At 42.5% G+C, this 12,598-nt stretch overlaps 1 protein-coding gene across 1 annotated transcript; it reads left to right on the top strand.

The window, feature by feature from the left end:
- Positions 1-680: 680 nt before the first annotated feature.
- LOC138954931 (uncharacterized) lies at positions 681-12,030 on the top strand (the record flags this gene model as incomplete). The annotated part of the gene is given in 9 exon segments (XM_070326675.1): positions 681-836; positions 2,725-2,848; positions 4,991-5,167; positions 5,624-5,793; positions 6,443-6,553; positions 7,641-7,752; positions 8,823-9,020; positions 10,399-10,497; positions 11,270-12,030. Coding segments are annotated over 9 exon segments (1,338 nt in total), but the record flags the coding sequence as incomplete, so codon positions are not given.
- Positions 12,031-12,598: the final 568 nt, after the last annotated feature.

Here is a 12,598-nt window from a genome sequence, read left to right as displayed (position 1 = left end):
CTAATTAGTCACCTGTAATTTTTAATGAGTTGGGGCATTCTGACCAATCACAGGATCTGTTTCATTAAAACGCAAACTTGATTGAATTACAATTGATGTTATGAGTTCGGTTGCTAGTTATGGGAGCATTTTTAGCGGGGAAAACCTATCTTCCTGCAAAATGTAGAGCGATTTTGAAGAATAATGATAAACACAGTAGATGAACGCATGCTTGTTGTTTGGCGTCGGGAGTCGGCGAAGCGCCGAAATTTATTTAAAATGCCGAATGTTTTTTCAAGGTGGAGACAAGGTTATGCCAAAAACTGCCTAAAGCATAGCCAAAACTTGTATGGTCATTTCAGCAAATTTGTGGAAGAAAACAATTCCCAGGAATCTTTCTATGTTACTATGTTACTTACATTTTCTTTGGATGCATGAGCTGATCGTTAATTGTGTTCGTTCATAGATTGCCCGTGTGTTTGTTCTTGGGAACCTTAGTCGGTGGACGTTGGCTTAGCAGAAACATTTCGTAGCTTTGACACTTTATTACTCGTTGTGTCGAACAACTGTTGAACTTGATTCCTACTCGTTGTGTCGATCAACTTATAAACTGTATTACTCGTTGTGTCGATCAACTTTTAAACTGTATTACTCGTTGTGGAGAACGACTTTTAAACTTGGTTGCTTGTTGTGTCGAACAGGTTTCCACTTTGATGTCAGAGCTGATGACGTCAAAGAGCAATTTGACAGATGCGAAAACCCAGCTGACGGAGGAGCAGATAAAGACGCAGCAACTGCTTCAGACCCTGCAAGAGAAAGAGACCGAGCTCAACAAAACACAGGCTGAATTAGCACATGTAAGAGAGAGAGAAAGAGGGGGTGGAGAGAGAGAGAGAGAGAGAGAGAGAGAGAGAGAGAGAGAGAGAGAGAGAGAGAGAGAGAGAGAGAGAGAGAGAGAGAGATCATGGATTGAAAGTACCAAAGCAGCGTATGGATCATGCATTGTAAGTTTTAAAAAAGTGTATATATCATGGATTGTAATTGTCAAAGCAGCGCATTTAAGTTTTTTAAAATTATGTATAGATCATGGATTGTGAGTGTCAAAGCAGCGTATACATTCTAGATTGTAAGTGTCAAGACGGCATAGAGATCATGGATGGTAGGTGTCAAAGCAGCGTAGGGATCATGGATTGTAAGTGTCAAAGCTGCGTAGGGATCATGGATTGTAAGTGTCAAAGCAGCGTAGGGATCATGGATTGTAAGTGTCAAAGCAGCGTAGAGATCATGGATTGTAAGTATCAAAGCAGCGTAGAGATCATGGATTGTAAGTGTCAAAGCAGCGTAGAGATCATGGATTGTAGGTGTCGAAGCAGCGTAGAGATCATGGATTATAAGTATCAAAGCAGCGTAGAGATCATGGATTCTAAGTGTCAAAGCAGCGTAGAGATCATGGATTATAAGTGTCAAAGCAGCGTAGGGATCATGGATTGTAGGTGTCAAAGCAGCGTAGAGATCATGGATTATAAGTATCAAAGCAGCGTAGAGATAATTGATTGTAAGTGTCAAAGCAGCGTAGAGATCATGGATTGTAAGTGTTAAAGCAGCGTAGTGATCATGGATTATAAGTATCAAAGCAGCGTAGAGATCATGGATTGTAAGTGTCAAAGCAGCGAATAGATCATGGATTGTAAGTGTCAAAGCAGCGTAGGGATCATGGATTATAAGTGTCAAAGCAGCGTAGAGATCATGGATTGTAAGTGTCAAAGCAGAGAATAGATCATGGATTCTAAGTGTCAAAGCAGCGTAGAGATCATGGATTGTAAGTGTCAAAGCAGCGAAGGGATCATGGATTATAAGTGTCAAAGCAGCGTAGAGATCATGGATTGTAAGTGTCAAAGCAGCGAATAGATCATGGATTCTAAGTGTCAAAGCAGCGTAGAGATCATGGATTTTAAGTGTCAAAGCAGCGAAGGGATCATGGATTATAAGTGTCAAAGCAGCGAAGGGATCATGGATTATAAGTGTCAAAGCAGCGAATAGATCATGGATTCTAAGTGTCAAAGCAGCGTAGAGATCATGGATTGTAAGTGTCAAAGCAGCGAAGGGATCATGGATTATAAGTGTCAAAGCAGCGTAGAGATCATGGATTGTAAGTGTCAAAGCAGCGTAGAGATCATGGATTGTAAGTGTCAAAGCAGCGAAGGGATCACGGATTATAAGTGTCAAAGCAGCGAATAGATCATGGATTCTAAGTGTCAAAGCAGCGTAGAGATCATGGATTGTAAGTGTCAAAGCAGCGTAGAGATCATGGATTATAAGTGTCAAAGCAGCGTAGAGATCATGGATTCTAAGTGTCAAAGCAGCGAATAGATCATGGATTGTAAGTGTCAAAGCAGCGTAGAGATCATGGATTGTAAGTGTCAAAGCAGCGAAGGGATCATGGATTATAAGTGTCAAAGCAGCGTAGAGATCATGGATTCTAAGTGTCAAAGCAGCGTAGAGATCATGGATTGTAAGTGTCAAAGCAGCGAATAGATCATGGATTATAAGTGTCAAAGCTGCGTAAGGATAATGGATTGTAAGTGTCAAAGCAGCGTAGAGATCATGGATTCTAAGTGTCAAAGCAGCGTAGAGATCATGGATTGTAAGTGTCAAAGCAGCGAATAGATCATGGATGTTAAAGCAGCGTATTGATCAGATTGTTAGTATAAGTCTCACTCTTCTCCCCGTTGCTGCTGTCACCAGCTTCTCGCGCAGGCTGGAGACGAGATTCGTACCCTGCGCTCCACCGTGGGCCGCCTGACCTCTGAACTCAACACGTGCAAGGGAACTCTGGGACTTGCCACTAACACCAGCACACTCCCTGATTGTAAGTCAAAGATATACAGTGGTACCTGCGATGTAAGGCCTCTTCGGTGAAAGGACACTTTCCATACAAGGACACATTCTGTTGTCCTGTTGTATGTTACTTTCTTTGCTTACAGCCCGTTATTAACCCTAACCCTGGCATGTAGGGCAGGAACTATAGTGTCTATTTTTTTTAACGAAAATGTACCTTTCGTGATAGGCCATCGCAGGTACCACTGTTTAATGTGCAATTTGACGTCTGTGTTAATTAGATTAATAATCAATAACGTGAATAAATAAAAAGATTCTTAAACAGAATGAGGCAGATAAGAGCGAAGTTAAGATATCAAATAACCAAAGGGAAGTAATCGCTCTTTATGCATGCGACATGTGTAAATAGAGTAAGCGAGAGTTGTTCGGAACCTTTTCTCCTGGCACCTGAGAGAATAACAAGCATTGAAATGAACAAGCGACTTTCATCCTCTTATGAGATGAAACTCAAAACAAAAATGTTTTGATGAAAGTCGCTTGTTCATTTCAATGGTTGTTATTCTCTCAGGTGCCAGGAGAAAAGGTTCCGTACAGCTCTCGCTTACTCTATTACACATGTCGTATACATAAAGAGCGATTACTTCCCTTTGGTTATTTGTGAATAAATACATTAAATCGTTAAATAATGCATTCCTTTTGTGATAAATCAACGTCTTACCGGGTGGGCAACATTCGGCACTTTCAACATACAGCTGTACCTCTTTTTATTTTATTAAAGATTTAGTCTAACTTGCGCTCTAACTCGGTGCCCAAGCTAAATTTAAGGGACATTTTGGACTTCTCTCCCCACTAATCTGATTCATTCTCATCTATGTATCGATAAATGAATAAACGAATTGAATGAATAAAAGAGTGAATGAATGAATGAATCAGTCAATTAAGTAATCTGATATATAGATTAATTAATCAGTCGAACCATCAATACACTTGGGTCCTGATTTGGCCTATTATGGTCCGCTGGACCCGAAAAGCAACAGCTAACTAACTAACATCAATACACTTGAAATTCCTTGTGCCTCTATAGCGATCAGGGTCTCGGGGCTGTGAACAATGATAACACACAGGTTGGGCCGGTCGATTATTAATTGTAATAACAATTTCCACCAGTAGGCCAATAATACCATTCAGATAACCGTAGTTTAACGCCATCCATCCCAGTTTCTGTGCGAACATGAACAGCCTCCATTCTGCCTACTGACGTGTTGGTGAGTTTCTGTGATTCTGTGCCGCTATCGCGATGATTGCCTGGGGTCTGTTAAAAAATACGGACAGATCGGACCGGTTGCTGATACATTGTAATACCATAACCCCCATTGAAAAAAGCGGAGAAAACGCGCAATTCACGCCATATCCCTGTTTCTGTGCATGCAGCCTCCATCTTGCCTACGGACGTGTTGGTGAGTTTCTGTGATTCTGTGCCCCTATCGCGATGATTGCCTGGGGTCTGTTAAAAAATACGTACAGATCGGACCGGTTGCTGATAAATTGTAATAATATAACCTCCAATTGAAATAACGAAGATGACCTCAATTAACCATTTACCGCGATCTCTGTTTCTGTGCGAACAGCCTCCATTTTGCCTACGGACGTGTTGGTGAGTTTCTGTGATTCTGTGCCCCTATCGCGATGATTGCCTGGGGTCTGTTAAAAAATACGTACAGATCGGACCGGTTGCTGATAAATTGTAATAATATAACCTCCAATTGAAATAACGAAGATGACCTCAATTAACCATTTAACGCGATCTCTGTTTCTGTGCATGCAGCCTTCATTTTGCCTACGGACGTGTTGGTGAGTAATTTCTGCGATTGTGTGCCTCTAACGCGATGATTGCCTGGGGGCTTTTTAAAAAGAACCGGACAGATCGGACCGGATGCTAATACATTATTATAACAATTACCCAAATTGAAATAACGGAGATAACCTCAATTAACCATTTAACGCCATCTCTGTTTCTGTGCATGCAGCCTCCATCCTTCATACAGACGTGTTGGTGAGTTTCTGTGATTTGGTGTCTCTATGGCTGCTAAAAGAAATAACGGACAGATCGGATCAGTTGCTGAATAATTGTAAATAACCTCAATTAACGCCATCTCTGTTTCTGTACACGCAGCCTCCATCGTGCCCACAGACGTGTTGGTGAGTTTCTGTGATTTTGAGAATCACGGTGGAAGCGATAACAACTCTAACTGTGGGTTCCGCAACTCCACCGTCGGGTTCCATAGTGGCTCGGGCAAACAGAACTCCTACACAGGCCCCCTGGAGGATCATACGCTTGGATCTCCTCATGGTAAGTAGAGTTACCAATATGAACGCGTATTTGACTAATGTTCTATCTTCGTTTTCTTTGCGGAATAGATGCTATAACCGTCATCGTTTTCATCATCGTCATCGTCGTTGTCTTCGTCATCATCATCATCATCATCATCATCATCATCATCATCATCATCATCATCATCATTGGTCACATACCAAAAACTAGCAGTCTCTGTACTCTCTGTATACAGTGAGATTTTGTATAGTGGCTTAAAAAAAAAGAATTTAAGTCATTAAAACATTCCAATTCATCACAGCAAGCAGTCTTGGTGGTGATTTTGGATATGTGACCAAGTGGAAGGATGGTTTTATCCTATGTAAAAGCCTGGCAAGATCTGAGAGGGGTGTGCCTTTTAAAGGTCTTATTACCCGGACAATGTTTACAAAGCGGTGTCACTGATATCAAAGCTTTCATCTGCTTTTTTTCCAGGTCACTACATGTTTCTGGATGCTGTCAAGGTGGCCGCAAGTACGAGCAGCAGCGCGTTAAAGTCGTATACCATGACAACTCCCACATACCCGCCTGGACCAGGCTACTGTGTCCGCTTCTGGTACAACATGTACGGTCATGACGTCAAAGACCTGCAGGTGTACGCCAAGGTGAGAAGCTGAACAGGTGAATTGTTATTATATCATGTTTAATGCTGCAGGGACTGTGTGACTGGATTTGACAGGTAATATTGCATTAATCCCGGGCATGCTTCGACGAGTGTTGCTGAACGTATTAAACACGCGCACGCAAACACACATACACACGCACGCACGCACACACACACACAAGTATATGCACGCACACACCCACACACGAACGCACACAGACACGCAGAAACAACGCAGAAACACACACGCAGAAACACACACACACACCCATACACACACACCCATACACACACACACGCAGAACACACACACGCAGACACACACATACAAGCACACACACACGCAGAACACACACACGCAGACACACACATACAAGCACACACGCAGAAAACACACTCACACATACACACACACATCCACACACACACCACCACCACCACCACCTCAACAACGATACTAGTCAAGTCTGAAAAGTTAGCAAAAACACAACTTGGCTTCAAGTCTTCTGAAGAATAGAAAAGTATTAAACGGACAATCTGTAATTACATATATAATATATTTGACTGTATTTGATTCTCTCTTTAGCTGAGACTTAGCCACACCACGAGATCCTGGGGAAATTAAAACAAAGTGTGTTCTTACTGTGCAGATTTCTGCAGGCAACGGGTATCCAGTCTTCACTCGCACCGGAGACCAAGGCCAGAAATGGTCCCTCGGTGAAGCAGACCTTGACAGAGAGTACACGGGTCACCCATTCCAGGTGAGACATTGTGCTGAACATATCACCTCTGCTCCGCCACTTGACTTCTCACCCCTCCTTTCAGGTCTGAGGAATTTGGCAGTAAATTAAAAAAAAAAAAGCACACATAAAAACACAAATCTTTGCCGAAATGTTTGTATTTGACTGACACTTCCTTTTCATGCTTTTATTGGTCACCCATCCTTCCACATCGAAACAGTCTTATAACAAAGAGGCCATACCCTCTTGGCTTCTCTTGCCCCCACCCCTATCATCCTCCAATCTCTGCTCCGCCTCTTAACCGCACCCCCCCCCCCCCCCCCCACCCCTCTCTCCCGCCTCCTTTCAGTTCTGAGGACTTTGGCAGATAATGAAAATACACGCACGCACGCACTCACGCACGCACACACACAAATACACACACACACACACACACCCACACACCCACACACCCACACACACACACACACACACCACGCACGCACACACACACACATACACACACACACACACACACACACAAAACCCAAACCTTTTAACCGAAATCTTTACCAAAATATTTGTATCTGACTGACACTTTCTTTTATTGGTATCCCATGCTACCACATCGAAAAAGACAGATCGTAACCAGGGCCTAGGTAAGTACTAGGGGGGGCGGGGGTTACAGATGGGGGTCCAGGGGGCGAAGACCCTTGGTGGGGGTCCAGGGGGCTTTGTTGCAAGGGGACAAAGCCCCTTGAAGCTGAACGTTTTTTGATGTTTCTGGAGGGAAAGGAAGCCTCTCCTTGAACGAAAAAGGTAAATTCGACAGCAAGCTGCATACTAGGCAATGAAGAAGAATTGAGATTGTAAGGACAAATGGTTACATGGGAGGGTGTGAGAGGTGCGATTTCTTCTTGGATTTCATGATGATCCAGATGCAACCCCCCCTCCCTCCCCCACAACAACAAAATCGTTTGGGAGGTACATGCTTAAGCCAGGGGGGGAGGGGGGGTTGCGCAACCCCTATAACCCCCCCCCCCCTAGTCCGGCCCTGGTAACCTACGCTTAAAATCGAATTCGCCAATACAGGAATTTTAAACTGACCAAGTGAATCTCATGTCGACAGTTGGTTTTCACGGCCACGACGACAGCCTACCACCACTACACCAGCACGAATATGTACACAGCAGGGGACGTAGCCGTGGATGACATCTACGTCTACAACACCAGTTGTAAAAGTAAGTTTGGGTCTTGGTTAATGTTGTCCTCTCTAAGGAGCCATTTTGGGAACGTTTTTTGGCGAATCTGACCCCAAAAATCTCATCGGACTTCCGTTGTGCTGTCATTTAGTTACACCTGCAATGATTTGCTCGAAAGTTGCCAATAACTATGCTAATTAATTTATTAATTTGTATTGGCGAGCGGTTTTCTTACGCAAACTCTCCTGAATACAGGAGTCCCGACTTCCGTTCGTCGTCATAGTTTTAAAATCCTGGACTCCTGATAGGTACTCATTTTGTTGCAGCAGACAAACACCGTTGGATTCAGGAAGTTGAATCTGTAATCTAGAAAACGCATGCACATTTTATGCTGTACGGGGCTTAAACTTATTAAACAGCGTAAACAAACACACTGTCGATAGAAGAATATATACTGTCTCGAAAGACTATTCTAAATCCCTCTAAATCGCACTTAGATTTGAATTATCAAACGTTCAAACACTAATTCTAAGGCCTCCCTCGTATGTGGTGTATCTGTTCAACCCCCAAACCGAACTATGTTGCTCATTTGGCGATTTCATTCTGTACTTCTATTAACATTACAACGTGGTATCTATGAACATGGTAAGAAAATAAATTACAAAACAATAACATGTAATTTACAAGCACACTTATTAGGAAAAAATAACATTACAACACAGTAACATCTAAGTTGCAGAATGACTACATCGAAGGTGCAGACTAACACGACTACATAATGGTGTTAAGACCACACATGAAACATTCATATGATACAACATCACACATGTTCAAAGTAATCTCACTGGAAAAGAAAATTAATCTTTTGAGCAGGAAGAAGAGTTTTGTTAAATTAGCATGTTTTTATGTAGGCGGGGGAGAGAAAAACGCCTCTTTAAGGTAAAGGAAAGAAAGCATCAAATGTTCTTGTGTTGTTTTGATTGTTGTTGTTGTTGTTGTTGTTGTTGTTGTTGTTGTTGTTGTTGTTGTTGTTGTTGTTGTTGTTGTTGTTGTTGTTGTTGTTGTTGTTGTTACTGTTAATGTTGAAAGTGTAATGTTTCTTTCCCCAGACATTCCACTGTGTCCAAAGGGCAGCGTGACCCGAGAGGCAGGCACGACGACCACGTGTTATACCTTTCACGCGCAGCCTGTCACGTGGTACGAAGCAGCTTCCGCCTGTCGCCACCAGGGGGCCACGACGAGCCTGGTGACCATCACGTCAAAAGACGAACAGGACTTCATCGTTCAGACCATAAAGAACGATTCGTGTAAGTTGTATCTTAGACCAACTAACAAAACTGAATGTTACCTGCCAAACAGTAATATTAACCATCCAAAACACTTTATTGCCCATTAAAATGGATGAAAAATTGTCTTCGACGCAACTTCAAACTCTCTGTCATCTATGTTTAGACATACATTTTCAGAAGAAATTTTGTGTGTGTGGATATAACAACTCGTGTAAACACATGCGTATTTATGCTTTCAAGCACCTTCTAGTCTAAGTCAGTAACTAAGTAAGTTACTAACAAACTAAATAACTAACTAACTTATTAAAATGCAAGGGCCCCAAATATGAACATTGTTTTGGTGTTTCATGCCGATAACTATCTTGATTTCTAGCAAAGATGATTTATTCTATGCTTGGTAGTTGGTCTCTCTTTAGTTGACCATTCAGCCTAATTAGAGCGAAATAGCTTCGATAGACATTCAGCAAACATTGACTACAGACAAATTGTATAACTGGTCCAATTTAGGAACCTTGGCGCCAACCCCCCCCCCCCCCCCCCTCGCGGGTTCGGGGGGGTCCCATTATGGTTGGGACGAGAAAGAATTTACCCGATGCTACCCAGCATGTCGTAAGAGGCGACTAACGGTTCTGTTTCTCCTTTTACCCTTGTTAAGTGTTTCTTGTATAGAATATAGTCAATGTTTGTAAAGATTTTAGTCAAGCAGTATGTAAGAAATGTTAAGTCCTTTGTACTGGAAACTTGCATTCTCCCAGTAAGGTCATATATTGTACTATGTTGCAAGCCCCTGGAGCAATTTTTTGATTAGTGCTTTTGTGAACAAGAAACAATTAACAAGTGGCTCTATCCCATCTCCCCCCTTTCCCCTATCCCATCTCCCCCCTTTCCCCGTCGCGATATAACCTTGAATGGTTGAAAACGACGTTAAACACCAAATAAAGAAAGAAAGACCTTGGCGCCAAATATGGACCAGTGAAGAGGCCATCACGAATCTTTGCAAAAAGCCCACTTTACTTCAAAATAACATGATTCAACTCAATGTGCGAATCAGACTAATTCAAATACACATCAGATGTATTCGTTTCGGCTTGCTGAGAACGTTATTTGAAGCAAAACAAGGAACTAAAGAAACTAACTAACTGATTCGCTTTTGTTTCCCTGTAAGCCGCTGAAATTTTGTTCAAGATAAGTTTTGTGAAATTAGTGTTTATCTGTGCACTTAAAAGACCACTGGGTTGATATATTTGTGAACGTAACGTTTTGTTTTGTCAATAGTTAAACGTTCCAACAACATACCTTTCTTGTTTTTTGATTCTAACCAACTGATTGGATGGTTTTGTTTTACCAATTCGCACAAGACAGTAATACGCCTTTCTGGCTTGACTTCTTTGTGCAGCGCTGACAGGAGCAGGGCAGTATGGCTTCTACACTGCTGGCAGTGACGAGAGGTCGGAACACACGTTTGACTGGACCGACACCGGTACCCCTTACAGAGGTGGTAACGCACTTCTTCCTCTTTTGCAATTTCGCTGTCTGCCCACTGCAAGGGCTGGGTAAAACTGTAAAGCAATCTCATTATGAGTATACACGCACGGCGTTTAAAAAGCCTGGCTACTTTCTATAGAGAGAGAGAGAGAGAGAGAGAGAGAGAGAGAGAGAGAGAGAGAGAGAGAGAGAGAGAGAGAGAGAGAAAGAGAGAAAGAGAGAAAGAGAGAAAGAGAGAAAGAGAGAAAGAGTGAGAGAGAGCCACCTTACAGAGAGAGAGAGAGAGAGACAGAGACAGAGACAGAGACAGAGACAGAGAGACAGAGAGACAGAGAGAAAGAGAGAGAGAGAAAGAGAGAAAGAGTGAGAGAGAGCCACATTACACAGAGAGAGACAGAGACAGAGAGAGAGACAGAGAGAGAGAGAGAGAGTGAGTGAGTGTGTGTTATTGTTTCCACCCGTGAGAAAAAACATAGATAGTACTGTAGCTTCGCAAAAGCCTGCTCTGCAGATCAGAATGTCAACTTGATCTCGTTGGTAATGTCAGTAGTTGTTGGAGCAATACTTTATTTTCAGTACAAAGTACACTAAGTCTCATTATTGTTGTGATGACAAGAATCTCAGAATACCCATGTGAAAGTAAAGCACTAGTAAAACATTCATTTTACGACCAAATCTTTGTATCGCCATGTAACTGAGCATCTTCCGAGTTGGAAGCGCCTATATATAGTTGAAGGCATACAAGACAATGAGGCGGCAAAGTAATGTCTTTTCTCTTCCAGGAACGTACAGCAACTGGAAGGAAGGACAACCCAACAACGTGGCGAGCGATCAGGATTGTCTCCTCCTGCAATACCCGGATCTGGATTTCGAGTGGGGTGACGTAGACTGTGACGAGAGACACCCGTTCATCTGCAAGGCGCAGTACCCCACCCCGAAGAACGCCGCCTCTGGCACACCTATGGTCGGGTAGAGCGAACATCGAAAAAGCTGCAAGACGTCCATAATTATTATGGTAATGGCTACCCACTCATGGCTCACTAGGCAGTGCAGATACTCTGCAGGTTTTTATTGGATTTCGATACAGTGTCAGTTCCATGAATAGAAGAATCATGTTTCCGTTACTTTTGTGTAATATCATCAGTCTGACTACGTCATGCCGTTTCATTTTTTCCTGCTACTTCCCTCGGTTTGTTCGAATTTATGAAAACCGACCAAATGAATGTTGATGCAGGAATGTCACTATATGTGTTTATATGTCATGCCATTTGCTAGAAATGAAGACAGTCTTATTCATGTTGCAAGGTAAGCAAGCAACTGAATGTAGCCAGGTTAATAAAAACGTTTGAGTTTGTGGATAAGTCCACCATATTGCAAAGCACGCTCTCGGGTTCGTCCTTATTTTTAGGTGATGGGTTTTGCTCGGAAAAATGCCAATAGGGTAGCTTGAATGTAGATATATATGGAAGCTGTTGTCATGTTAGAATGATGTCTTTGATTTACGAGTGTACATTCGACAAATAAACAGGCCGCAGATTTCTGAGTTAGTTTTTCGATCATGCTTCACGTTTTTGTTTTGTTTTATTTTGGCTAGTTTGTTTTGTAATCAAAATGTATATGTGTACAACACACACACACACACACACACGCACAGTCACACACGCACACACTGCTGCATTCGTTGACGTCTGATGTTTACCATCATTTATTGAGCGGCCTTACACAAACGGGCTCCCAAAGCTTTCCGCAACGAACTCACTGTTTGTACTGATAGAATTAATTCAAGTATGAAAGCAGCTTTAAACTATGAATACGCCGACGGACAGAGAATAATACTGACAGGAAAGACAAACAGGAAAGAGCAAAGCAAATAAACCGTTGGATCCTATTAGCCCCGGGCGAGATCACTGAACTGAATTTTCAAAGCAAGAAAGAAACCTGAACCACGTCGAGTTTTGACCCCTGGGCATTCAGAGCGTTTTAAGCGAACGCACTCCTCCGAAAATCGACTGATTATGGTTACCCGAATGGTGGTGAAAATGTGTCATATACGTAAAAACCCACTCGTGCAAAACACGAAGGTATGTGGAAGCTGCAGCCCAGAAGAAAAA

The sequence above is a fragment of the Littorina saxatilis genome, unplaced genomic scaffold (genome assembly GCF_037325665.1).
Source record: "Littorina saxatilis isolate snail1 unplaced genomic scaffold, US_GU_Lsax_2.0 scaffold_2513, whole genome shotgun sequence".
In the NCBI taxonomy this organism is placed as follows: domain Eukaryota; kingdom Metazoa; phylum Mollusca; class Gastropoda; order Littorinimorpha; family Littorinidae; genus Littorina; species Littorina saxatilis.
The sequence above is the reverse complement of the archived record's forward strand: the minus strand, read 5'-3'. Positions and strand labels throughout refer to the sequence as shown.